Raw genomic sequence first — 26,405 nt, 5'->3', positions numbered from 1 at the left:
AAAACTTCTATGTTCATAAAGGATTTCCTTTCCCAGCAAAATGAGCGGGAGGTCACGGGTTCAGGCACAGCTGAGTAATGCTCCGAAAGCGGCGCGTCCACGGGTTCTCCGCCACTTTGTGCCACTCTTCACCGCCTTGAAAAATCTTATCGCCCGATAACAAGCACGCAATTGGCACTAACCGCTTTGGGCAAGTGACCTGGGGTTTTCTCTATAAGCTATGAAGAGGGGAGATTCTCTTTCTCCCCACATTCTTCTTTGTTTTTATCTTTAACAGACATCGGTCTTGTATCCGGTGTCAAGAAGAAGTCATGGGTCCATCAGTTCCAGCTCTGTCGGCCTTGAATGGCCCGACCTATGTTACAGCCCAGACCCTCATCCAGCAAGTTGCATACTTGCTGAGTGATAAGATCTTCTCCTACTCGCCGGAGACCTTCGACCTTGATGCTGCTCTCAAGGAATGGACTTCGAAGGGTGAGACTAATGCCAATGGCGAGTCTCCCTCTGTCAAGGCCCTGGAAACCCGCCAGGGTGCCGGAAACATGGCCCTTGGCTACCTCTTCTCTCAGGACTTTGATTTGAAGAAGCGCCACATCCCCCAGGGTATTGTTGCTTCTTCAGCAACCCTCCCTTATATGCGGGCCGCATTGGAGCAACTCTCTCTGCTCTATTCCGTCGCTAGCCCAGTTGCTGCACATGTCGCCGCAGTCGACTACGCCGGCGAGGATGGCCTAGTCTCCGACTATGCTTCCACCCTCTCTCTGGCCGAGGACCTCGGTCTGGGTCTGGTATCCAGCGGTTCTGCCCATGAGTCCCAGCACATGGCTCTCTTCACAACGTTGCTTTCCTCGGTCCTCCCCTCCATACACATCTATGACGGCGTTCGTGTTGGCCGTGATACCACACGCGTCATTGATGTCCTCGACAAGGATGGGCTGACTCGCACCTACGAGGCCATCCGCAAGACTCTCGATGAGACCCGCAACCGTCATCTCGACGCTCAGGGCAAGGTTCTGGAGCTTCTGAAGACCCTAAACGGCGAACTCGGAACCGACTACAGTGCTTTCGAGTACCACGGTCACTCTGAGCCTACCTCTGTGCTGATCGCCTTCGGCACTGTCGAGGCTACTCTGACTGCCCAAATCGCACGCTCTCTCGCAAAGGATGGTGTTCGTGTCGGCGTTGTGAATGTCCGGGTGTACCGCCCCTTCATCGAGGAGGAGTTCCTGCGCGTTCTTCCCCAGTCCACCAAGACTGTCGCAGTTCTTGGACAGGTTGCCTCTGAGCAGGCTGTTCAGGAAGAGGGAGTTCACTCTGCTCTCTATGAGGATGTGCTGGCCTCTTTGACTTTTGCCACCGGCCGTGAGCACAACCCGGCTTGTGTGGAGATCAAGTACCCCCGCTCCCAGCGTTGGGATCTCATCTCCGCCGCCGCCGCATTCCAGCGTGTGTACGACCAGCCTATTCTCACGGTCAACGGCGAAACCAACGCTTCGCTGCAGCTGCTGGACCCTGCCTCTGTGCAGGAATACACTTTCTGGGATGTGGACTCCTCGGTTACCGAGGCAGCTGCTCAGACTCTGAGCCAGGCTCTTGGCGCCGACTCGGCCAGCAACGTGACCCTCAGCAAGGCTCACGACAACCTTGTCCAAGGTGGTACTATCCGTGTTGACATTCGCAAGAGTGCTAAGATTGTTGACGCACCTTACGCGGTAACTGGTGCCGACGTCTCTTACGTTGGCAACATCTCCCTGCTCAACGATGTTGATGTACTGGCTTCAGTCAAGGACAACGCTAAGGTCATTGTCAACGCCCCGGGCATCAAGGATGAGGATTTGGAGAAGAAGCTTCCCGCTACCTTCAAGCAGGCTGTCGCCCAGCGTGGCATCTCCGTCTTCGTCGTCGACTCGTCTGCTGTCGAGGACTCGTCGCTGGACACTCTTGTCTTGCAGGCTTCGTTCGTGCGCGTCGCTCTGCCTGCTCAGGAGGCTCTGGCAGCCAAGAAGCTGTCCTCGGTCACTGGCAATGCCGAGGCTCTGGACAATGTTACCAAGGATCTCGAGAAGCTGCTCCGCCAAATCGAGGTTCCCGAGTCCTGGAAGGAGCCCGAGGGCGTCAGCGAGGCCGTTCAACTTCCCAAGGACATCATCGCCAACAGCTTTGTTTCGTTCGACAAGGACGAGTCCGAGCCCCCCACTCTTCTCAAGGACTGGGAGACTGCCGCTCGTGGCCTCGCGTTCAAGGAGGCTTACGGTACCAGGGCTGCCCTTCGCCCTGATCTTGCTCACAAGACTTTCACTGTCCATGTCAAGGAGAACCGACGTCTCACCCCTACCACCTATGATCGTAACATCTTCCACATCGAGTTCGACCTCGGTGAGACTGGTCTGAAGTACGACATTGGCGAGGCCCTCGGTATCCACGCCGAGAACGACCCTGAGGACGTTAAGAACTTTATCGCATTCTACGGCTTGGACCCCGACGCGATTGTCGAGGTTCCCAGCCGCGAGGACCCTGCCGTTTTGGAGAACCGCACTGTCTACCAGGCTCTGGTCCAGAACGTGGACATCTTTGGTCGCCCTCCCAAGCGCTTCTACGAGGCCCTTGCCGAATTTGCCTCCGATGAGAAGGAAAAGACCAACCTGCTCACTTTGGGTGGTCCTGACGGCGCCACCGAGTTCAAGCGTCGCGCCGAGGTTGACACTGTCACCTTCGCCGACATCTTGCTCGAGTACCCCTCCGCTCACCCTGAATTCCACGATATCGTCCGCATCATCGGTCCCTTGAAGCGCCGTGAGTACTCAATCGCCTCGTGCCAGAAGGTGACCCCCACCTCGGTCGCTCTGATGATTGTCGCCGTGAACTGGGTCGACCCCAACGGTCGCGACCGCTTCGGTCTGGCCACCCGCTATCTCAGCCGCCTGCAACCCGGCTCCCCGATCACCGTCAGCGTCAAGTCCAGTGTCATGAAGTTGCCTCCTAAGTCCACCCAGCCCCTTATCATGGCCGGTCTTGGCACTGGCCTCGCACCGTTCCGTGCCTTCGTCCAGCACCGCGCCCTCGAGAAGGCTCAGGGCAAGGAGATCGGCGCTGTTTTGCTGTACATGGGCTCCCGTCATCAGCGCGAGGAGTACTGCTACGGCGAGGAATGGGAGGCTTACCAGGAGGCTGGTGTTATCACTCTCCTCGGCGCTGCTTTCTCTCGTGACCAGCCCGAGAAGATCTATATCCAGGACCGCATGCGCCAGACACTGCCCGAGATCATCCAGGCATACATTCGTGAGGAGGGTGCTTTCTACCTGTGCGGTCCCACTTGGCCCGTGCCCGATGTCACCGCTGTTCTGGAGGAGGCTATTGCCACCGAAGCCAAGAACAACGGCAAGAAGGTTGAGACTCGCAAGGAGATCGAGAAGCTGAAGGACGAGGAGCGCTATGTTTTGGAGGTTTACTAGACTCTGTTTCGTTTTGGCATGGCATGATTCTACGATTGGCATGTTTTTGCTTTTTATTCCCCCTTGTATTTAGATCCTGATTTTGGCTAGCGCATTGGCCTTGAGAGACTTCAAGAATACATTAGAATTTCACGATCTTCAATAAAATGTCTCCTGATTTTCGACACCTTTGTGAAAATTAAAATATATATGATTCAATATGTATTAGGGTATCTGCTTCAAAGACAATGCCTTCATAGCATGACCCTCAAAAATGCTATGTCGTGTCTATGTCGTCTATACATACAAGTTTCTCTTAAACTCATGCAACGTAATGATCAAACGTGACCAGGGGATCCATATTTGGTCTTGCCAAATGCACCACCCCTTTCCTTCCTCAACTGCAATGCCCGGCGATATGGGGGTGCAGTAGGTGGCTGGATAGGATCCAGGTTAACATAATCCGGAGGTAAGGTGTATGATGCATCAGAATCCCAAGCGGAAAGATCACCACAAGCAATGAACGATGGAATCCACCGGTTCTCAACTGCAAACTTATTGGACAGCTTTTGGGGTTGGGGTTGTTGGTCTTGTGATGTTGTGGTTTGAAGATGGCGGACTTCAGTAGAATGATTGGGCGCAGGACTAGTGATTGCCGCGGGTTGCGACACGGTATTTCGGGCCCGTGTGTCCTTGTCGATTTCCTCGCGGACTTCCACGCCCACATTGCCATCCTCTGACACAGCTACCGGAGCTGCAGCACCGCCGAAGAGTGGATTTTTCAATGCGGCCATACCGACCACTCCGCTGTCGCTAACCGGGGGAATGAAGCCTTCACAGACCACGAAGGCCTCCAAGCTACTAGCGCGACTACTCCGCGGCTTCGCGACGCTGACGCGCTCAAAGACGGTCCGCAGCTGCGCGTAGAGAAGGTCGACATCGCGGCCGCGGAAGATCTTGGCGACGAACTTGCCCCCAGGGCGGAGAACACCCATAGCAAGGTTTAGCGCTGCGTAGAGAAGTTGTGATTGAATATAAATGTCTAGGTCGTGCAGACCTGTTACATCCGGGGCACCGTCCGAGATGACCAGGTCGACGGGGTGAGGTTGCCTGATGGCCTCAGTGGCAGGTGATGGAGATTCGGAGGGGGTAGATGGTTGTTCGTACGCTTCTGGGTCCAGAGCGCGCAAGAGCAAAGGAATCGTAGAGGGGTGTGTGATATCGGCTTTTAGGGTTGTGATACCTTCGAGCGGTGCCATGGGTTGTAGATCGATGGATACGATCTTGACATTCTTCCGGGGCTTTAATTCAGAACTTGAAGTGACCTCATCGCAGTCCATTTTATCGCCATCGGCCGTCGTTGTCTCTGCGGCCTCCAATCCCTTGAGTTCTTTCCGCTTTTTCTCGAGCCATGCCCGCCGCCCAAAGCTTTCGCCTTTGATCAAGACACGGCTGAGTACTTGACTCCAGCTTCCAGGTGCAGCGCACAAATCCACAACTCTCGTCACATTGTCCGGGTTCTCGTGCTCGAATAGGTCGAATCGCTCGTCGATCTGGATAAGCTTGAAGGCGGAACGGGCGCGCCAATTTTGCTCCTTGGCAAGTCGGTAATAAGCATCGCGCTTGTCCTTGGATGATTTGCCCATCTTGAGAACAGACTGTTCAGGCGCAATGGGCAGTCCTAGTCTGTCAAAGTGGGTTAATTTTGCGGCGAACGTGGGGAACGAAAAGATAAGATTCCAAAGGCGGACTAAATTTTCTGCCGCTTTTTTCTTTGCGAATCTTCCCCGACGGTGTACTTGGATCATTTGTCTACCGGCACACGCTGTAATACTCGAGTATTACTTAGTTCATGATGGGTCAGAAGCGAGCACGCGACCCCAAAGCCCAAGTGGCTGAGGCAAACAAACGCAAAAAGGCAGCCAAGTCTGACGCAGCTTCCAGCGACGACTATGGCTCTCTTGGAGTTGACGACCTCAACTGGAAGGAAGTTGCTATGCCAGATCGAATGGATGATGCAGAAGGCTTCTTCGGACTGGAAGAGATTGAGGGTGTGGACATTATAAAACAGGGCGATGGAGGGGTTCAATTCAAGGTACGAGGCTGATAATTTGATCAACAATGTTGGCAAGACGCTAATATATATGGTTGGGTGGATAGGCCAAAGCTGGCAAGCCGACAAAATCGATCATAAAACCCCCGTCTGAAGATGACGGAGACGAATGGGCTGGTTTTAGCGACGAAGACTCGTCCAAGAAGTCTCCTGCCACTGAGAAGACTCCCGCTGCAACCGAAGTGAAGGAAGATAAGAAGTCGAAGAAGGACAAAAAGAAGGAGCAAAACAAAACCAAGAAAGAAGAGCAAAACTCCAAGGAGCAAAAACCTAAGGAGCAGAAGCCTAAGGAGTCCAAAGCTGCCCAGAGCCAGAGCATCAAGGCCGGGCTTTCATTCGCGGCTCTCGACGATGTCGAAGAGGATGACGGTGTTGATGTGTCGGCTTGGGATGGTCTTAATCTTTCGCCCGAGACCTTTACGGCTCTTTCCAAAATGAAGTTTAGCTCCCCATCGGCCATTCAAAAAGCCAGTATCCCTGCCATTCTGGATGGGCACGATGTTGTTGGAAAGGCCTCAACAGGTTCCGGTAAAACATTGGCATTCGGTATTCCGATTATCGAGCATTACTTGGACCAGAGAGGGAAACAAGAGGGGCAGTCTGACAAGTCTGAAAAGAACAAATCTCCGATTGCATTGATTCTATCTCCCACTCGAGAGCTAGCGCATCAGCTTGGAAAGCATATCGGAGAACTCATTGCCAATTCTCCGGATACCAACGCACGAGTCGCTCTTATTACCGGTGGTATGTCCATCCAGAAGCAGCAGAGACAGCTTGCCACGGCGGATATTGTCATCGGAACCCCCGGCCGAGTGTGGGAGATCCTGAGCACAGGAACGGGATTAATCCGCAAAATGCAGAAAATCCAATTTCTGGTTGTCGATGAGGCGGACAGACTGCTGAGTGAAGGTCATTTCAAGGAGATGGAACATATCCTTACTGCCCTAGACAAACATCAAGCCGGAGACATCGCGGACATGGATGAGGAAGAAGAGGAAGAGGAGCCATCCAATAGGCAGACTCTTGTCTTCTCGGCCACATTCCACAAGGACCTCCAACAAAAGTTAGCAGGCAAAAGCCGCTGGACAAGTGGTGAAATGTTGGACAACAAAGAGTCTATGGAGTACCTTCTCAAGAAGCTGAATTTCCGCGAAGAGAAGCCCAAATTCATCGATGTGAACCCGGAGTCACAGATGGCCGTCGGCCTCAAGGAAGGAATTGTCGAATGCCCTGCCATGGAAAAGGTAAGACGCTTCTTTTTTGAACCGCTCGAATACTGATGCTAATATAAATTTACCAGGACCTATACCTCTACTCAGTTCTGCTTTACTATCCCAAGCACCGCACTCTTATATTCACAAACTCCATCTCTGCTGTCCGCCGTATCACTCAGCTTTTGCAAGCCCTTCAACTTCCTGTGTTCGCACTCCACTCAAACATGGCCCAGAAAGCCCGACTCCGTTCCATCGAACGTTTCTCATCTCCTACTGCCAACCCAAGCTCCATTCTTGTCGCCACCGATGTCGCCGCTCGTGGTTTGGATATCAAGGGCGTTAATTGCATCATCCACTACCACGTTCCCCGCACAGCAGACGCCTACGTTCACCGATCCGGTCGTACTGCTCGTGCCGGTGAGTCCGGAAAGAGTATTCTCATCTGTGCTCCTGACGAGGTTGTCGGTGTTGCTCGTCTCGCTGGCAAGATCCATTCCAAGAAGACGAAGAAAGCCGAAGACTCCAACGGACCTAGCAAGAAGATTCCCCTCGAGTCTCTCGACATTGATCGCCGGGTGGTTGCTCGCCTCCGCCCCCGCATGTCTCTCGCCAAGCGAATTACCGATTCCACTATCGCCAAGGAGAAGGTCAACACTGAGGACAACTGGCTCCGTGCTGCGGCCGATGATCTCGGTGTTGAGTATGATAGTGATGAGTTCGATCAGTCTAAGGGTCGAGGTCGTGGTCGTGGTGGTGGCCGCGAAAGACGTGAGAAGGAGGCTAGCGAATTGAGCAAGAGCGAAATGGCTGGGCTTCGCGCCGAGCTGAAACAACTGCTTTCCCAGCGAGTGAACATCGGTGTTAGCGAGAAGTACCTTACGGCCGGTCGCATTGACATTGATGCTCTTCTTCGTGGCGAGGGCAACGACGCATTCCTGGGCCACCTTGACCCTCTGACATTCTAATTCTGAATCTACTGAAGCATTGGGTTTGTAAAAATCATAGTTCTTTGATATTAGACTATACCAAAACTACGTCGGATATGTACTTGATTCCTAAATCCTTCGAAAATGCCCCCAACGTTATCGGACTACTCCGACATCTCTTAGATAACATATCAGTGACAAAGAATACCCCAACACCTGAGCAGGTTAATCTATGGTATCCAAGACACTTTTCCTAAAGGTAACTAGCTCATTCGGCGTATATGCAGCTATTTACATAAGTGCATATGTTCCCCCGCTTCCCAGCTCCGAGTAATACAAAGTGCATCCTTGACCTCCTCCAGACTCACCTCTCCCATCCTCGCAATCAACATGGATCCCCAAATTCAAGAACTATTAGGCTTAGAAGCCGTCCGTACCAGAGCCCATATCGTCCTCAAACTAGCCGAAGAGGGTCGTTTGAATCATTTTAACTACCACCGTGAACGCATGGAAGATGCCACCGACTACGTACTTAAACTGATTCAGGTAGGGCTATCCCATACCCAGAGTGAACACTTACAGTTCCAAGCACAAAAACGCTCACTCTCTATCATAGCGCGACTTTGGCCCTGATAAGTATCACCTAATTCCGCCCCATGGACGCTGGCAGCATTTCGAAGTTGGCGGGGTTCCCCGCATAGCCAACCTTCTAGCTGAATGGGATGAGAAGAAATGTGACGCCACCGAAAAGACACGCGGGCTGATAGATCTTTTCTTCGTCTCAGTTCTATTGGATGCTGGTGCTGGAGACTTTTGGAAATACAATGAGTCACAAAGCGGCCTGACGCTCAATCGAAGCGAAGGTATTGCGGTTGCAGCCCTGCACATGTTTTTAGACGGCGACTTTGCTGGGCAGGACTCGTCGGTGAAACACACCGTTAATGGTAAGGGGTTGCCCTTTATTCAATGCAGTATTGGCTGACTCGCGCTAGGCGATGCATTGCGCAATATCAACATAGATATCTTATCCCGTGGACTCCAGGTCGACGATGCCAATCCCATGGTAGGAGTACCTGCTCGTGCGGATATCCTCCGTAAACTCGGCGACTCTTTGGTGAACCTGAAAGATATCTTCGGTCGCTCTGGTCGTCCTGGTAATCTTGTTGGTAAGTTCATACCGGCCATGAAGGCCAGTTAGTCCTGGACCCTTCGATCAAAATGACTAAACAGTTCCCAAAACATTCAGACTACCTCATTGCCAAGTCAAATGATAGCGGAAAGCTCGATTACCGAGATCTTTGGAATGTGCTACAGCACCTTCTGCTTCCAATCTGGCCGTCCGATCGTACCCACATTAATGGACAGCCCATCGGCGATGCGTGGCCCCTGCGAGCACTTTCGCAGCAAGCCGGATCGGAGTCAAAACCCTACTCGAACATCCAGCCATTCCATAAGCTGACCCAGTGGCTAGCGTACTCATTGATGGTGCCATTTTCTCGTCTCCTCTCGGTATCGTGGTCCAATACCGAGCTGGGGACTGGTCTACCCGAGTACCGCAACGGAGGAATGTTTGTGGACATGGGAGTTCTAGAATTGAAGCCCGAGTCACTGCAGCGAGGGTTGAGCCTTTCTGGTGGTAGCTTGCCCTCATTTGGTGCGGGCGATGACGAGATTGTGGAATGGCGAGCGATGACCGTTGCCCTCCTTGATGTGTTGCATACGAAGATCCTTGCTCGCATGGACGGTGTCCAGTTGTCTCTACCGCAGGTGTTGGAGGCGGGCTCTTGGAAAGCGGGTCGTGAGCTTGCAGCGACTAAACGTCCAGAGACAAAGTGTAGTCCTATCTTGAACTTTGGTGATGGTACCTTGTTCTAGAAAGCATGCTGTCAGTATCAAATGCATAAGTAGCCGTTCATAGTAGGTCCACTTAATGTATTTACGGTTCTCACCACCCGCAATACATAGATTGTAGATCCAATACAGCATGGATTGAACTTCTTCTGTTTATACTGTAGGCCGGTGTTGAAGTCTGCTTTATAAAGGATCTTTTATAAGGCACTGGATATGCGAGATGCTGGCCATTCACCTCCAGTAGAAAAGAAGTATCTCGGTGCAGCATTTCTGCCCTGATCTGCTTGCAGTGAGTTTACGGAAACCGGAGCTGCTGAAACAGCGCTATATCTGTGTATGTCCGGCCTTGGGTTGCTTCCCAGCTTATAAAATTTGAGGTCGTTTAGGGTAACCGGAGCAAGTTCCAAAATGTCTTCCAGTCAATGCGGGTCCGTTTCGCATCGTATCATCGTATCGTATCATCGTATCGCAGGACTCGTAACTCTGCTCTGCGTTTGCAAGGTTGGATGCCACTTGCGGTCTTGATGTTCCTCTTTTGTAACAAAAGGGTCAAAACACGGAGTTGAAATGAGAGTTGCATTCATCAGCGATCACCTCAACTCAAGACAAACACGCTCAAAACAGAAGGGATACTCAAAACAGAAGGGATACTCAAAACAGAAGGGATACTCAACATAACGGGACAGCTCCAATGAGCATGCCCCTCGCCTAGGTGACGGCGGCACCAGGCGAACCTAGTGCAGCGTCAGACCCCAGGCCGGAATCAAACAGCAAACGGCCCCATGCCACCGGGCCAAATCGTACATCGCCCTCCTCCCCCCGGACTCAGACAAGAAGTATTTCCTCCCCCACCACCTCCCCCCTCCCCTTCCCACCAGGATTGTATTCGTGCCCCACCAGGCTTGAGGTCAGCGTGGTGGGAGCACCGCAAGGCGGAGGAACCCAGTGAGGAAGCCGCCGCCGCTCTCCTCACCGGCACCTAGATGACAAGAAGATGAGTTAGCAAGGAAGCCGATGTGAGAGCAAAGCGATAATAGAAGTGAAGTGAAGCTGACTTGAACCCAGGGGAAAAGAAAATATAAGACATACCTTGCACTTAAGTAAGCATTTATTTGCCTACGCCTCGTCCAGGTAGGCGTCCTCGTCGCCGTCCCTGGAGTCGTCAGCGTCCTCATTTCCCTCCGCCAAGATGGCGTCGAGGCTGGCCTCGAGGGCGTCTGTGTTGGCAGCGCCCCGCTCCTCACCCTCACCCTCGCTCTCGTCGTCGGGTGCGCGGTAGAGAGGGTTGAAGTCGGTGGGGTGAGGAGCGCGCCATTCGTTCTCATGGGAGTGACCGTTGGTCAGCCCCCCATTGGGAGTCAAGGGGCCATCCTCGATGGCGGCGCGACGGAAAGGGTTGTTAATGGTCTGGAGGACACTGCCTCCTCCAGAAGAAAAAGGATTGCTGGTCTGGGAGGGAATCCCCCAGCCAGAGCGGAAAGGGTTGTTGGTGGTCTGGGGGCCATTGCTCATACCAGACCGGAACGGGTTGTTGATTGTCTGGGGGACAGTACCCACACTAGAGCCGAAAGGGTTGTTGGTCTGGGGGGGGGTTGCTCCAGCCAGAGAGGAAGGGGTTGGTGATGGTCTGGGTGGCATTGGACACACCAGAGCGGAACGGGTTGGTAGTCTGGGGGGCATGACCCATGCCAGTACGGAACGGGTTGTTGGCAGTTGGAGGGCCATTGCCCATACTAGAGACGAACGGGTTGTTGACCTGGGGGCCATTGCGCACGCCAGTTCCGAACGGGTTGTTGGCAGTCTGGAGGGCATTGATCACGCCAGACCCGAACGGGTTGTTGACAGTCTGGAGGGCATGGGTCACACCAGCGCCGAACGGGTTGTTGGTGTGGCCACTGGCCACGCCAGGGCCAAACGGGTTGTTTACCTGCGTGCCATAGGTCATTCGAGCCCCAAACGGATTGTGGACCTGGGTGCCACGTCCCACGGCAGAACCGAAGGGGTTGTTCACAGTCTGGGTGTTACTGCTCACACCAGGACCGACATGGTTGGTGACGGTCTCTGTCCCAGAGACCTCGCCGACCTCACCAGAAGAAGAGAGGTTGGTTTCATCCTCCATGTTGAAAAGATACGATGATAAGTGATGACAACGAAAAATTGATGAAAGAAGGCTGATATGAGAGAATAGATGATGCGCAAGATGGATTGCAATGATGATTTGGTTGAAAACGTGAAGAGGAGACGAGAAGAGGTCCTGTTCCATGAGAACGCATCTTGTTGCGTGTGAGCCCCCAACGAGGAAGGACCCACGTTCAAGACCACCATACTATCCTAATCTGATATACTATGAACTTTGAACTTCAGTCCTCCGCTGAAGTATGCTGAAATACGGTGCTATATTGATATAGATCTACGGCTTCTTATAGTTCTCGGCATGCCGAACTATATGTCTTGGCATCCCGGTCCGATCATCGGCTGTTCCAAGCCTTTGAGCCCCACTGATGGGTCCAGCAGGAGAAAAATCGGCTTTAAAAAGAAAAAAAAAGGGCAGAAACAGGTCCAATTCAGATGTGGCGGGTCTGTTATTTAAATTGCAGAACAATCCTCTTTTCATCGTCATTGCAAAAGTTCCAAGTGTGGTATACTCCATACATCACCTAGCCCTACGTCCAAGCTATCAACGGTGCTAGTGAGATCTACAAGCTCAAGGAGACCGAGTACTACATAAGCTGAGCCAGTTCTGCAGTATGTACCCCGATCGGCAGTTAAAAACATGCCCCTCTAACATGCATAACTAGGCTCAAAATCGGCTTCATATACTTCCCAAAATGTCAAACATTTCACAAACAGCGCGTCGGCTTTTCCGATCGCAAAACCTTTCAGCTTTCAGAACATACCCGCCCACAGCGTCTATTGCCCGTCTTCACCAACAAGGCCCAACACGGTCGGCTGTGGTTCATAACCAGGCACTACCAAGCCAAACAGAATCACCCTCATTCATTTCTCATACCAAGTCACAATCAACACCCGCTCAATCACCACGCCATGAATCTATGAACCTCGACACCCTCATTTCCCATATCCCTATTGTCCAGAAACTCCGCGAACCCCACAGCACCTACAGGGAAACACGCCCCCATCTCGCAATCCCACCACCCATCAGACAACATCACTTCGTTGGTGGAAGCTTAGCTGGTCCAGGCAAGCTTGCATTCGCACCGTACATGTGGCTATCGACCGGCAAGTCTGAAGCACAGGTCGGGAATGCCGACCGGGCCAGCAGCGTTGTATCGGTCTTCCACATCGGTCAGGATCTCTGTGGTCACCCTGGCTTTGTCCATGGTGGTCTGCTGAGTGTTCTCTTTGATGAGGTGTTTGCTCGCTGTGTCTCTGCGGCTTTCCCCAGCGGGCTGGGTATGACAGCTAATCTCAATGTGGATTTCCGAAAGCCGGCCCTTCCTGACCGGATATATGTGCTGCGCACAAAGACGGTGAAGGTCGAGGGCAGGAAGGCTTGGGTTGAGGGTCGGATGACTTATCTTCCTTTGGCTTTGCCGTCTGCGGACTCGAATAGCATTGTTGCTGATTCTGGTCTGCTCCGGGAGGATAGTGAAGGTGCGGTAATGGTTGCTGAGGCTAAGGCTTTGTTTATTGAGCCTAAATTTGCGGACGTGAGTTAATTTCTTTCTTCTGTATCCACGAAGCGTGTTTGGCTAACAATTTTCAGTCTATGGTGAAGATTTATTCGAGCTAGAGTGTCTTTGTGAAAGGTGGATATCCCTTCGCGTTGTATAGATTATAGAGTTATAGAGTTAGAGTTAGAGATTCATAGATTTATAGACTATTAAAATGATAGATATACTAATTTCCCATGATTCTCGAAATCCATTAAGCACTAACAAAATCAAAGACAATCCTCCCACATAGATATTCTCCCTTCGTCGTCATGACCACCACTCGACGAGAGAAGTATCGTGAGTCCCCAAGCATCTCGAACCCCCAAATCTGCAACCCAAGTAGTCAATTTCTGACATGACATTTAAACCAACCAAACGATGACAATAGGTTACAATACTCACTTGCTCAGCCGTCCATCCAGACTTATCATTCCGCTCACAAGTATGTACCCAAAGCCCAGGACCTTCATCCGCCATCCCACTCCAATCCTCAACTATAAAACCCGCGGATTTACTCCCATCCACCTCGATCTCGCCTCGCATGAATTTCTTAATCTGCGCATTGGCATTGGGCGTCTGGAACTCAAATTGAGGTCTCACGATTCCATCTGCATCAACAGCGCCGTGAACGAATTCACACTGTGCTTTGACCTCGCCGAAGAAGTAGTCCTGGTGGTCCCTTATTTCCCAATCCAAGATGCGCTTCTCTTCGGTCGGTGCCAGACCTGCGGCTGTTTGGTTGAAGTCGATATGTGTCGATGGTTCAGTCGATTCAGAGGCTGGGGTTTGGTATTGGGAGATGTGGAGGTGTATTGTCGCCAATCCGAAGGCCTTGCGGAGTAACCAAGATACCTTTTGCTGTAGACAGGACGGGATGATTAGCTTGGGATCTGTAGTAGAAATGGACGAGATGTTTCAAACCAGTTTTAGAATCGGATCTGGCTCGCTGGTTAGGTCCTTGTTCTGTACATGCAGACAGGAATACGATTAGAATCTAGTATCTTCGAATGGGCATAGTACAATTACCAGGACCCAGGGGCCGTTGAGGCATTCAATGGTGATCTCTCGCGGAGCAGCCATGGCATAGGAAGAAGAGGTTTGTCCCGTTCAACAAGAGCTAATCCGATGAATATATACTTCATCTTGTCCACGGGTGATTCATCGGAGAGCTCGGAGGAATATGAAAGCTACACTATTTAATGGGGCAATTGATTCCTACATCTTTACGAACGTTTCATTGGGATAGACCTTGTGCTACACTTACACTGCGTTTGTACAAAATGGTACCTCAGTATGGGAGCACCTACACCAAGTTTCAGTAGAAAGTGAGCATTGCTATCTAATACCACTATCGTAAGGGGACCCCCGCCATGACGCCTTTCGACCCAGATGGCATAGAAGGAAAAGACAACAGAGAAACAGCCCGTCCGGAAACTTGGGAATTTGGGAGGAACAAATCAGAAACAAGTCGCACGTCGTCGCATCGTGAATGGTTTCTCGTCCTAGTCGAGAAATATGAAAGCCAGCAAAAGAGAGGAGAGGGCAGAGGAGATAGTGGAGGTTTTGGGTCTAGGAAAGATGGAAAGCTCCTTGGCCTTCTTTGATGGCGACCGAGAGGCGCTTTTTGAGAACGTCCAGATCGCTATAGTCTGGCAACTTCAGGTAGTTGACGCAGGTCATCACACTGGGGAGATAGTCGTCTGGTGTATAGGGATGCTCGCTTGGGCGGCACACGACAGTGAAAATCGGCGTGAGACTCTTGAAGCCTGTATTGATTGTGTTAGTGGGATTCCACGCGGTGGAAAATGGGATTAACATACCTCCAATGGGGAGCTTGGGGCTACCAGTGACAAACTGAAGGAAATCTCGGCGTTGCTGGTGGTCCAGCTCGCTCATCGTTTGCAGAAGGTTGCGCACACTCCGGCTGTCCATGTTGAACCCGTGATCGGCCTTGATAGAGTCCATCAAGGTCTCGATTGACCAATCCTCCTCCGCTTGCCCGAAAAGCATGACAAGCTCACTTGGAGTGAAAGCACGAAGAGAGGAGAAGGGGAAGACTTGTGAGAACCCAGCCCGGAAGGCATCTACCTGGCGCCGGACACCGCTGCCCAAGGTCATGTCGATCACCCGTTCGATGTAAATGTCAACATTTTCGATTGTCAACGGCACGTCGGTGCCACCAGGAATCAACTCAATAGCGGGATATCCAGGTAGAGTGAAGTCCAAACCCAGGTCGTCAACATGGGCACCGTGGACGGTGATGTTTTGCACCGCCTCGATTTTGTGGGCTGGCGAAAGCGACCTGTTTGCCTCAACGGCGTTTTTGGCATCGACAAATTCTTTGAGCATGAACAAGGATTTCGCGAGGTCCTGATCAACAAGCTTGACAGTGCCTAGGGATGGTGCCACTGACGACAGGGTATCCGCGATACGGAAGAACGCTGGATTAAATGAAATGTCGATGATCCGGGAGTCAAGCATCGAGCGGGCCACGAACTTTCCTAGCACCTTGAAGATGTTCAATTGCTTCTTCCCGATCTCTTGGCCTGCTTGTCCATCACTCATCGGCGCTGGGAACAGACCGCGCTTGCCAAATGCATATTCTGTACCAGAGCTCCCATCTGTGTCTCTCCAGATCTTCAGCTTCTTCTTAGAGAACTCCCTGGAAACAGTAGAGTAGAATTCAAGAGTCGGCCCCAATCCAGTACCAACTTCTTCGAAGTATTCGACCTCGAGAATGCTGGGGGAAGACCCATAGAGTTCCATGACCTTTAGTGCCGAGTCAAGGATACGCGAACGAGAGATCCGCACTTTTTGGCGCTGCAGCCGTCCAAGGAATGGGCGATCATCGCGGCGCAAGTCCCGTCGGCTGTCCTCGCCATTTTGAGAATTTTGCCATCTCATCATTGCCCGTGAATAGCCGAATGCAGTTGACTGCAGGAATAGATGCCTTGTCTCGAACGGGAACAAGAAGGAGAAAAGCCTGGCTAAGTCTTCGCTCCAACTCGGAAGGCAGTCACTTGCAACGATCAAAGGCTCCTCGAGTTGGCGGTTGATCTTGGCCGTGAGCTTCGTGTTAATGAACTGGGCCAGGGGCTCCGAGGTGATAGTGGCAGTGTCTTTGCTATCGGTCAAGATATCATCAATTGTTGCGTTCATTTCGTGTAAAACACGAAGCAGGCGAATGATGGATGAAGTGGTGGGGTCTTTGTCGAGAGAGGCTGGGATCTGGAGAGTATCATCCTCAGATGCAGCCTGAGTGGTCGGTGTGAGGGTTGAGGGCTCTGGTGGTGGAGGGCCAGGGACGCGCTTAAACGTGATGGTGTGGACTGCAGACCAGACGTTCTTGGCACTACTCTCGTCCAAGTCCTCGCGGTCATGATGAACACCACGGTAGATAGTCGTCTCATTAGTAACGGGCTTGCCATCTACGAAAAACTCAAGGTGCCAATCCTGAGGCACAGAGGCCATCGCAGCGGCATAAGATGAGAAGGGCCGCCCGGCAGTGGCGAGCGAGTTATTGCGCATGCGGGTGGGGGGAGCAGCAGCAGGAGTTGATGATGAAGGTTTGGATGCAGCCGTCTGAGAGGGAGTTCCAACTCGGGTACCATCCTCTTTGCGAGCTGTGACCTTGCCCGAGGATGCCACCTCCATGTTGACTGCCGAAGGGTCGGAGCTAGTGTCATTTTCCATATCCTCATCGAGATCATCAACAATGGCATTGAGTTCTTCGTCCTCGTCTTCGTCAACACCGTCTTCTTCTTCGTCGGTCAGTTGCCTTTCATCTGCGCACTCGAGTGGCTCGTCCTCGTGGTCTTCGTCTTCATCCTCTTGAATCCGGTCTGACTGGTGGCGCGGGTGGTCAGCTGAGCGATCATAGGTGCCGTCCGTAGAGTCGGCAATAGTGTCATCGGGGCCCTCTGTGTGGCTTGGAAGGTTCATCCCAGACCCTGAAGCCAGCTGTTCACGAAGTCGGGATGCATTGGCAATTTGGGAGAGAATTGAGTCCCTGGTTCGTGAGGGGCGAGGCTTTTCTGCCACGGCGATCCGGGGATGAAGGAAGTCGTCCAAGGCCTTGAATGTGGCAATAGCATGGATTGATACCATGATGTTGCGATAAGGACGAGGAACTTCGGACTCTTCGTCGGCAACCAGCTTCAATCGGAGCTGTTTGCTCAGCATGTAGGCGGCATTGCTGCGGGTATTCTCCAGCGAATTATGGCTGACTGTGAGGACTTCAAAATGTTCCGTCCTGCTAAGCAGGTCTTGCAACTTGCGGATAAGTACGCTGAAGGGTGTCGTAGCGGTGCTCTGGCTTTGAGCTTTGTCTGAGATTGAAACACCCATAAACGCTCTTAGGAAGTCGGCTCTGGCATCGCGAATAGAAGGCGCTTGGAAGTTACCTAAAACACAGAGAAGAACCTCTATGATGCCGGAGTTAAGCAATTCAGAGCTGGTAATGCTCTCCAAGGCGTCTCCATCAAAGTATGACGCGAGCTGTTTGAATAAGGGGAAACCACCCTCACCGCCACGAGAATAGCGCGACTTAATTTCAGAGGCGAGAGATTTCAGTGCTGTCAAGATCCTCAGAGCCTCTGCTCGAACGGTTTCGCCATGGCTTGCTTCATATACCTCGAGGAAAGCTTGCGCATCCCGGATAACTACGTCGTTTAGCGCATTGTCCATCTTTTGTAGACTGCGCGGGCCCGCCATGAAGTCATCCTCGGAATCAGACATGTCATCGTGGTCATCCTCCTCGCCATCCTCGTCGTCATAGTCATCGGCTTCATCATCCTCATCCTCATCATCTCCGCCAGCTCCGGTCTCTCCGACATTGGTGCCGCGCGATGGATCTGTGGAAGTACTTATATGTGTGGGATCGGATGAATCCATGTTCTCCTGGTCTCCGGACAGAGAACCTTCGGATAGTTTGATGATGGCTGAGATCACTCCTTCACGGTGGAATTGGTGCTGATAAACATGTTCAAGTCGCTGGAACAGTAGCTCAGCGCAGCGTAGAGCCAAAGATACGAGAGACGGGTGGTCTTTCTGGGACAGAATAGCAGCCAAGAACGAAGCATAAGGAACTGTGCGCAGGGCGTCTTCAATCAAAGAAGGCTCGAGAATGTGTAGCATCTTCAGCTGTGCAATCAGGACTTTCTGGCGCACATGCAGATTGACCGTGCTCGAGTAGGCATCAGTCAAAGTTGGGAACAGAATCATCGCAAAACGCTTAAGCTCAGTCTTGCAGTCGGCGAGCAAGGACCGCCTCTCCTCCACTGCCTCTTTGGTTTTGGGTGACCTTAGTCCAATGGACATGTGGCTATCAAAGTATGAACTTAGGAGGTTATCAGTCTTTGAGGCATCGCGACTTGGAACACCAGGCAGTAGCTCGCAGATGACGTTGAGAGTTTCAAATACTTGTTCGCGAGGCCGATGAATCAATGCTTGCATAACTAGCACGCTGTCCATCTTGACGGCCGTGCTATCCACATCACGTGGTGGTGACACGCCGGTCAAGATTTGGTAAAGCGTATCCACTACGTCCATCTTGAGAAGTTCGTTCGACAATCGTGGGCTTGTTTTCGATACAATTGTCAATACCCTAAGGAATTGCGTGTGGATATGGGGTCCAATCAGATTCGTCGTTCCTGGCAGTAGCAGCCGAAGAACGGCCTTGAGCATCTCAGGCTCAATCAGCTCCTCCAGGTTCTCAGGTCGGTGCTTGAAGCTCTCGACTATCCGCGATACGCATAGGCACCCTTGCTCCACGACCTTAGGGTCATTGCTAGACAGGACGTTGAGTAGAGTGGGCATTACATCCCTTACCACGGGGAACGAGTCATGAGGGAGGTTACGACAGCAGTTGGCGGCCGTACTGACTGCTGTGCGTTGAGTGCTGGTTGGGAAGAAATCCAGATATGTGAGGCAAGCGGTCAAACCACCTTCTCGCACAATTGAGGCTGGAAAGTCGACGGAAATCTTGGCCAAAGTACTCAAAGCCTGCTCAGCTAGATCGATGAACTGTATATCAAGCAGCTTTTGACAAAGGATGGGTACAGCACCACCATATACGACATTCGCCACGGAGCCCCGCAGGGCCTCCATTAGGTTTGCGAGACAGCGACATGCAAGAAGCATAATCTCGGGATTCTCTTCGCCAAACTGGTTCGGTTGCATCAGAGCCACGAGCTCCTTCACGTACGGGTCCGGTGAAAATTGACCGGAGAGGTTATCCTCGTTCGAGACAAGCAAGAGATCCGACAGCTCTTGCAGGGCGATCAGTTGGAGAGACGGATCATCTTTTGCTCTCAAGTTGGAGAGGATATCTCGAAGACGTGAGGACATGCCACTCATCATGCCAGTAAGCGCACGTAGAGTGCTCTGGAGTCCCATGGGGCCTCGGCCACCGAACAGGCTGCTGTGGAAGGTATCCATATCATCATCACCAAACGCCGAGGGGTTAGTGCCATCGTTGCTCTCTCCCGTTTGTGATCCTTGGTGTTCTTCCTGGTGTTCTTCCTGCTCGATTTCCTCCTCCGCATCTCTCATCACAACATCGGCATTTGATTTAGCGGAACGCTTCTTCGAGCGTCGGGGTGGTGGAGACTGTGTGGTCGCAGGTCGATCTATAAATAAGGAGACGGGATCAGTAAATATTATGTCTAGACACCAATTATTGTGTCACATTGCCAATTTCCACAGCATAGAACTCACCGTTTCGATTGGACTTTCGCCTCGATGGTTGGGGAGAGGTCGTCGATTTGGATGATTCCTCCGACGGTCGAGATGACGGTCTACATCAGAAGACGAAATTAGCTCCGATCCCTATTCATCACTGTACATCATCACCTACCCCGGTTGTGACATGGCTGGGCGGCTGCGGGCGCCTCGACGGGGTGCAGCAACAGGACCAGTAGATGGAGCTGTTTGGGATGCTGCAGTCCGCGGTCGCTTGGTTTTCCGTTTGGGTGACGGCGGTGCTGGTTGTATCGGGGCGTCTGCTTGTCGGTCGTGGCGGGAAGATGCCTTGCGTTTCCGGGATGGGGTTGAGCCGGCGGTTTGTAGCGGTGTACCGGACTCAGCAGGTGGAGGGTCTGTGGCGAGTCTCGCGGAGGAGCGAGTTATTCTGGATGACATGAGAAAGTGGTCTTTTTTTGTAATGATGTGTGAAGATATTAGGGCCTGAAGAAAGAGAATGACGGAAAAACGAAGACCGGGATGGCCAAAGCGATAAGCAGATAGTTGGGTAGACAGATGACGAATCTAGAAATGTAGAAGAGATGATGATTCCGATGAACTGCGGATCATCGACTTAACAACCCAGGGGTAAACGAAGGGTACGAGAGCTCAGTGATCAACAGGTTCGTGAGAGTCCACGGAAGATGAGTCTGAACCTCTAGGCGATGAGTGTACAAGGCGGAGAGAACGGGGAAACTACCTCAGGGAAGAAGAGGCCGAAGTGCCTACGGGGGCGGGATAATCCTCGAGAGGGTCCTGGCGGTTGGCGGACGGCCTTTGCCTGGCCATAAGTTATCGGGTATAGGAAGCTCAATTGAGTGGTCACCGTTTTTAACCCGCCATCCGCTATGGCTAGCCGAGAGGGCTGGCGAGAACGATGTTTCGGGTAGCTGTCACTGTTGCCGTTGAGGCTATGAGATCACAGTCTTGGAAGAAAAGAACGAGTACCAATTCCAGTCGCACAGGAGATAATTTTTTTTCTCGATGGGGGGTTAAGGAGAGGGGAGGGGGAAAGAAAAGGGAAGTTGGTTTGATGTGGTTGTGAATGGGATTGGGGGGAGCGTCAGGCGGCGGAAGTGCAACATTCGATGATCTAACCAGGTACTTATATACTTGATTACCGACGAACTCACTGGATACTACATACATAGATGGTTTCATATCTATTATATCTACTAGTCTATAGCAAATATCATATACTATAATGATTTATTGCACAATTACTCCGTACTTCATGACTTTTTCTATTCTCTATTCTCCGGCACACATTGGCATCTTGCCTGGATATTGGGCACGGAGGGCCCGAGACCTGATAGTGCAGGTGGCAATAAATACCGCAAGGGATCTCCTTGTGTCTTTTATATGTTTATGGTATGTGGATTTGATGTGCAATTATTGGGTTGACAGTCAAAGGCCATTCATACAAGTATTCCGTATGGAGCACATTGATAACTATATAGGATTCAGTGAAGCCGAGAACTAGGTAAGAATTAGAATTAAATAAGGACCTTGAGAGCTAAATGAACTTTATTAAGCTGTTAACTCCATGAACCTACATATATATTCCCTTAACTCCTCAAAATGGAAAGTAACGGCGTTCGATCCGGATCACGGAGAGACGCCGAATAGATCTCGATTGACTCACCGAGGTTGCGATTTTTAATCACGGAATTCCAGGGCTGGAACCTGATAGAGAAAAAAAAAAAGGTAAACAAGGCAAAAGGAAACATATTTCACATATTCCATCTTTCACTTTTTGAGCTTTCATACGTTCGCCTTCTCCGGCGCATTCTCTTGCCGCCTCCGGTTCGCCCCCCCCGCCGCAATAGAAATTCATCTCTTCACTTTTCAACTCCCCCGCCTTTCTCCGATCCCCATACTCTCTCATTTTCCCCGGAATTCAAGATCCTCTAGGGGCATATTCTTCTATTTATCTCTCCATCATGGCAATCGAAATGGTCGGCGGGCAAAGCGATGATGTCCACCAGATACCCGCCGATATCACCCCCGCTCCGATGGAGGAGTACACCTTCCCGGAGTATCGCCTCAAGCGCACGATGAGCGACCCAGAAAAGACCCCTCTCTTGCTGGTCGCTTGTGGTTCTTTCTCACCAATTACCTATTTACACCTGCGAATGTTCGAAATGGCCGCCGATCACGTCAGATTCAGCACCGACTTTGAACTCATTGGAGGATATCTGTCGCCGGTGTCGGATGCCTATCGCAAGGCTGGTCTGGCTAGTGCAGAGCATCGGTAAGGGACTTTGCATTCATTCTATTGGGTCTCGCCGTTCTCGAAGGCTAACGGGGATTGATCTATAGGGTTGCGATGTGCCAACTCGCAGTCGAGCAAACCTCCGACTGGTTGATGGTGGACACATGGGAGCCAACTCAGAAGGCCTATCAGCCAACTGCTGTGGTGCTGGATCATTTCGATCATGAAATCAACGTGGTCCGTGAGGGGGTGGACGCCGGAAATGGAACCCGGAAGCCCGTTCGCATTGCTCTGCTAGCCGGGGCGGATCTGATCCATACCATGTCCACACCAGGTGTATGGAGTGAGAAGGATCTGGACCACATTCTAGGCAAATACGGGGTAAGTCCTTGAACATCGACCCCGTCCATCCCACGCTTGAGAAATGGATCGCTAACACGCCTCTCAGTCTTTCATTGTGGAGCGCAGTGGCACAGATATCGATGAAGCCCTAGCCAGTTTGCAGCCCTGGAAGGACAACATCCATGTTATCCAGCAGCTCATTCAGAATGATGTTAGCAGCACAAAGATCCGGCTCTTCTTGCGGCGTGAGATGAGTGTACGCTACCTCATCCCAGTTCCAGTCATTCATTACATTGAGCAGCATCATCTATACGAGGATGATGGCACGACAGAGAAAGGGAAAGAAAAACAGGAGGGTCGATAAGGATGATACGACGATCTACTATTGCCTGTTGAGGCATACTCATAATGACCCCTAGCGACGTGACATCCTGATGCGATACCCCTACCTTCTGTCCTCTCCTGTACGACAGATTTCCTTTTTTTTTTTTTTGCTGGAGTTTGTGGAGTACCTTTGAGTTCTAAACATGTTGGCCTCTGTCCTTGCTAGAGACTATTATCGGGAGAATCTTGCAATTATCCCCCGCGGCCAACCGGATGTACATACTATTATCTTCGGGCTTGCTTTCTTTTCTTTTTTTGGTTATACCCGCTGTACATATGACACAATAGACCACCTGGGTTAGACGTCAATTGCTCAAAATCTGTTCAACTTCATATTCAAATGCTCTATTCTATGCATCGGCCTCGGAAATACTCGAATAGGAAAGTAGATCGCCTCCACATTCACCATTGTAGCGAAGAATGACACCATCTTATTAGACGGGGTTAGACGGGGCTATGCATATTGGCATAAAATCAATGTCAGAAAGGGGTATTTACATTAATAAATCAAATTTCCCCTCAAAAGACTACATGTGTCCATAGAGGTAAAGTACCTAAGTAGTAATATTTCCCGCTCACGAAAACACCGATCTCCGATCACTCGTTATCTTCCGTTATCGACTGATCCTTTGATCTTCGGCCTCGTCTTAGCCGGGCGTGCGAAGAGACCATTTGACTCATAAATTCCTCTTACTTCCAATCATGCTATAAACATTGGGAACCCGCCATGTCAATATTCGAAGAACCCGCCCAACCCTCGTGGCCTCTCACACCTCCTAATTCATCCGATCCACCAGCACCAAAAGATGTCTCATCGGTAGTAACAGCAATCCATGTGATCTCAACCGAGCGAGCGGCCCTCGCTCACCTCGAGCACATCTACCAGACCGATGCGCGAGCGCAGCACGATCTCGCCCGGGCCGTGGATCGAATTACACAGAGCGTGCGCGAGGGTGGGAAACTGGTCGTTTGCGGGGTCGGGAAAAGTGGGAAGGTCGGACGAAAAATCGAGGCTACGATGAATAGTTTGGGCGTATACAGCGCGTTCCTGCATCCGACTGAAGCCTTGCATGGCGATCTGGGATTGGTTCGGCCGGTAAGCCCACCTGCGCCTACGCCTGCAGATGCGTGCTTTTGAATCACAATCACGGCGCGATCGCTTGGCTTTTAATGAGACATTCGAGACTCTGATACTGACCTGGTGGATCCAGAATGATACGGTTCTTCTTATATCCTTCTCTGGTCGCTCGCCTGAACTTTTATCTCTGCTTCCGCATCTTCCGGCTACTGTCCCGGTGATCGCTCTTACATCGCATACACATCCAGCGTCATGTCCGCTTCTCTCGTTGCATGGCCCTTTGGGAATGGGCATTCTTTTACCGGCCCCGATTCATGAGGACGAGGAGGCTTCTTTCGGTGTGCGTGCGCCCACTTCGTCCACGACGGTGGCCTTGTCGCTGGGCGATGCGCTGGCTATTGCTACGGCCCGGAAGCTGCACACTGCCACTGGGAAGAACCCTGCAGAAGTCTTCCGTGGGTTCCATCCTGGTGGTGCCATTGGAGCGGCGGCAGCTGAGACACCGCTGACCACGCCTTCCAGTGGCATGTCAACGAGGACATTTGACTCTCCCACGTCGTCTGTGTCTCTTCCGTGGGAGGAAATCACGAATACTCCATTGATCCCTCCTTTCACTCTACAGTCGCCACCGGAACAGCGCGTCATTTCTCGAGATATGCTGGTCCCGCTCGATCAAATTCCCACCGCCTCGCCGTCTTCATCGCAGTCACCCGGCGATGTCAGACTTCTCGATATCCTTCTCACAGCCATCCAGCATCCCAATGCCAGATCTTGGGTGTTATTGTCTCCATCTGAAATAATCCCTCCTCGGCGCATTCGTGCTCTCCTGTCTCCTAGTGGAGATATGGACATGCGTGTGTCTGAAGTTATGGCCAAGAACCCCAGTACTCCATTTATTGTACCTCGAAGTAAATGGCTCTTGGTGCCAGACTCAACACCCCTCGCTGAAATCCGACATACTGTTTCTGAATCTCGAAATAGATCAGACCCAGTAACTGTCGTTGCTGTCGTGAAGGATATGACCTCTCCCGGCAGTTTCCTGGGGTTGGTGGAGGCAGAGGATCTATTGGACGGATGACATGGCTGAAAAGCTACCCAGTTTTCTCCTTCTTGGATATACTCACTTGATCTTACATATCGTTTGCATTATCACGCATCCGGATGACGATGTTACGCCCACACAGCTCTGTTTCTCTTCGCATACATACTTTTTAGATGCACATTTACAACCGAAGCACAAGCCTCACAGCCAAGGCTGTTCATATACGATGCAAATTAACGCCAATGATATTTCTCGGTAATACAATCAGTATGCAAAGTCCCAGGTCTATATAGTACAGAAACACCATCTCCCACACGACACAGCACCCCTCCACAATCAAGCCTTAGCAATGGGCTTAATACCCTTATGGATAGCAGCAATACCACCCGTAAGGTTCTCAAAGCCCTGACCAGGAATCATAAACCCAGCCTTCTGAATCATACCCCTAAACTCCTCCTGACTGGGGAAACGCTCAATACTCTCAACGAGATACTGATAGCTATCCCGGTCACCAGCCACAACCTGACCAATAAGCGGGATAGCACTGAAGTTCCAGCGCTTATAGATACCATCCAGAACGGGGTTATCAACCTTACTGAACTCCATGCAGGCAAAGACACCACCAGGCTTGAGCACACGGTACGCCTCGTTCAGCGCAGCCTGCTTATCCGTGAAGTTCCGGATCCCAAAAACAACCGTGTACAGATCCACCGAGGAATCGGGGATATGAGGCATGTGCTCAGCGTTGGCCTCGACGAAGTCCAGTCGCGACGTGTTGTAGTAGGGGGTGTCGAGCGAGCGCTTCCGGCCCTCGGCCAGCATGTCCGCGTTGATATCGCTGATCGTCACGCGGGTCTCCATGTCGTGGTTGACGTTCGTGGCGTGGTCCAGCATGCGGAAGGCGATGTCGCCGGTCCCGCCGGCGATGTCCAGGATGTTCCAGCCGCGCTGGTCGGCGGTCATGGCGGGTAGGCAGGAGCCTGGGTTCAGGGATCGCACGAAGTGGTCTTTCCACAGGCGGTGGATGCCGAGGGACATTAGGTCATTCATGCGGTCGTAGGACGCTGCTACGGAGCTGAAGACGGCGCCGACTGTAGGGGGTGTTGGTGGTTAGTTATGGGTTTCGGGTTTGGTCGGATTGAGATGGTGGTCAATTGGATAGGGAGATGGTGAATCCTTACCTCGCGATTCCTTCTCTGACTCGGGCACGTTGGTGAAGCCGAAGTGTGTCATGCGATCATTGTCTGTCTTTTGGTCCTGGGCGCGATTGGCACAGGAGAAACAACGGTAGGGGGTGAAAGGTTGGAAAGCGCGACGTTTGGCACTGTAGTGCAAAGCTCGCCAGGCGGAGCGAGTTGACATGGTGGACATGGTGGAATTGGTGTTTGCGA

The 26,405-nt window shown here is 51.7% G+C and overlaps 12 protein-coding genes across 12 annotated transcripts; 7 read left to right on the top strand and 5 right to left on the bottom strand.

Annotated features, from left to right (window-relative positions):
- Window positions 1–311: 311 nt before the first annotated feature.
- N7489_007607 (sulfite reductase subunit alpha) lies at window positions 312–3,452 on the top strand (the record flags this gene model as incomplete). The annotated part of the gene is made up of 1 exon (XM_056713357.1): window positions 312–3,452. The coding sequence occupies one exon, from the start codon at window positions 312–314 to the stop codon at window positions 3,450–3,452; it is 3,141 nt and encodes a 1,046-aa protein (XP_056567072.1).
- A 317-nt stretch (window positions 3,453–3,769) lies between these two features.
- Window positions 3,770–5,077, bottom strand: N7489_007606 (tRNA methyltransferase TRM7; the record flags this gene model as incomplete). Its single annotated transcript, XM_056713356.1, has 1 exon — window positions 3,770–5,077. The coding sequence occupies one exon, from the start codon at window positions 5,075–5,077 to the stop codon at window positions 3,770–3,772; it is 1,308 nt and encodes a 435-aa protein (XP_056567071.1).
- Window positions 5,078–5,286: 209 nt separating this feature from the next.
- On the top strand, window positions 5,287–7,723 carry mak5 (ATP-dependent RNA helicase MAK5; the record flags this gene model as incomplete). The annotated part of the gene is made up of 3 exons (XM_056713355.1): window positions 5,287–5,526; window positions 5,592–6,788; window positions 6,845–7,723. 3 exons carry the CDS (start codon window positions 5,287–5,289, stop codon window positions 7,721–7,723), a joined length of 2,316 nt encoding a protein of 771 aa, XP_056567070.1.
- Window positions 7,724–8,074: 351 nt separating this feature from the next.
- N7489_007604 (URC4/urg3 family protein) lies at window positions 8,075–9,559 on the top strand (the record flags this gene model as incomplete). Its single annotated transcript, XM_056713354.1, has 4 exons — window positions 8,075–8,230; window positions 8,301–8,628; window positions 8,677–8,850; window positions 8,931–9,559. 4 exons carry the CDS (start codon window positions 8,075–8,077, stop codon window positions 9,557–9,559), a joined length of 1,287 nt encoding a protein of 428 aa, XP_056567069.1.
- A 758-nt stretch (window positions 9,560–10,317) lies between these two features.
- N7489_007603 (uncharacterized protein) lies at window positions 10,318–10,518 on the top strand (the record flags this gene model as incomplete). Its single annotated transcript, XM_056713353.1, has 1 exon — window positions 10,318–10,518. One exon carries the CDS (start codon window positions 10,318–10,320, stop codon window positions 10,516–10,518), a length of 201 nt encoding a protein of 66 aa, XP_056567068.1.
- A 133-nt stretch (window positions 10,519–10,651) lies between these two features.
- N7489_007602 (uncharacterized protein) lies at window positions 10,652–11,654 on the bottom strand (the record flags this gene model as incomplete). The annotated part of the gene is made up of 2 exons (XM_056713352.1): window positions 10,652–11,130; window positions 11,183–11,654. 2 exons carry the CDS (start codon window positions 11,652–11,654, stop codon window positions 10,652–10,654), a joined length of 951 nt encoding a protein of 316 aa, XP_056567067.1.
- Window positions 11,655–12,363: 709 nt separating this feature from the next.
- Window positions 12,364–13,289, top strand: N7489_007601 (PaaI family thioesterase; the record flags this gene model as incomplete). Its single annotated transcript, XM_056713351.1, has 2 exons — window positions 12,364–13,206; window positions 13,263–13,289. The coding sequence occupies 2 exons, from the start codon at window positions 12,364–12,366 to the stop codon at window positions 13,287–13,289; spliced, it is 870 nt and encodes a 289-aa protein (XP_056567066.1).
- A 134-nt stretch (window positions 13,290–13,423) lies between these two features.
- Window positions 13,424–14,292, bottom strand: N7489_007600 (uncharacterized protein; the record flags this gene model as incomplete). Its single annotated transcript, XM_056713350.1, has 4 exons — window positions 13,424–13,540; window positions 13,615–14,070; window positions 14,134–14,175; window positions 14,239–14,292. 4 exons carry the CDS (start codon window positions 14,290–14,292, stop codon window positions 13,424–13,426), a joined length of 669 nt encoding a protein of 222 aa, XP_056567065.1.
- A 489-nt stretch (window positions 14,293–14,781) lies between these two features.
- On the bottom strand, window positions 14,782–20,352 carry N7489_007599 (HECT-type E3 ubiquitin transferase UFD4; the record flags this gene model as incomplete). Its single annotated transcript, XM_056713349.1, has 4 exons — window positions 14,782–14,978; window positions 15,033–19,841; window positions 19,930–20,009; window positions 20,069–20,352. The coding sequence occupies 4 exons, from the start codon at window positions 20,350–20,352 to the stop codon at window positions 14,782–14,784; spliced, it is 5,370 nt and encodes a 1,789-aa protein (XP_056567064.1).
- A 1,544-nt stretch (window positions 20,353–21,896) lies between these two features.
- N7489_007598 (nicotinamide/nicotinic acid mononucleotide adenylyltransferase) lies at window positions 21,897–22,874 on the top strand (the record flags this gene model as incomplete). The annotated part of the gene is made up of 3 exons (XM_056713348.1): window positions 21,897–22,207; window positions 22,276–22,549; window positions 22,617–22,874. The coding sequence occupies 3 exons, from the start codon at window positions 21,897–21,899 to the stop codon at window positions 22,872–22,874; spliced, it is 843 nt and encodes a 280-aa protein (XP_056567063.1).
- A 747-nt stretch (window positions 22,875–23,621) lies between these two features.
- Window positions 23,622–25,050, top strand: N7489_007597 (uncharacterized protein; the record flags this gene model as incomplete). Its single annotated transcript, XM_056713347.1, has 2 exons — window positions 23,622–23,990; window positions 24,106–25,050. The coding sequence occupies 2 exons, from the start codon at window positions 23,622–23,624 to the stop codon at window positions 25,048–25,050; spliced, it is 1,314 nt and encodes a 437-aa protein (XP_056567062.1).
- A 300-nt stretch (window positions 25,051–25,350) lies between these two features.
- N7489_007596 (class I SAM-dependent methyltransferase) lies at window positions 25,351–26,385 on the bottom strand (the record flags this gene model as incomplete). The annotated part of the gene is made up of 2 exons (XM_056713346.1): window positions 25,351–26,105; window positions 26,196–26,385. 2 exons carry the CDS (start codon window positions 26,383–26,385, stop codon window positions 25,351–25,353), a joined length of 945 nt encoding a protein of 314 aa, XP_056567061.1.
- Between the last annotated feature and the right edge of the window lie 20 nt (window positions 26,386–26,405).

The sequence above is a fragment of the Penicillium chrysogenum genome, assembly GCF_028827035.1.
Source record: "Penicillium chrysogenum strain IBT 35668 chromosome Unknown utg000004l_segment0_segment0, whole genome shotgun sequence".
Taxonomy (NCBI): Eukaryota; Fungi; Ascomycota; class Eurotiomycetes; order Eurotiales; family Aspergillaceae; genus Penicillium; species Penicillium chrysogenum.
The sequence above is the reverse complement of the archived record's forward strand: the minus strand, read 5'-3'. Positions and strand labels throughout refer to the sequence as shown.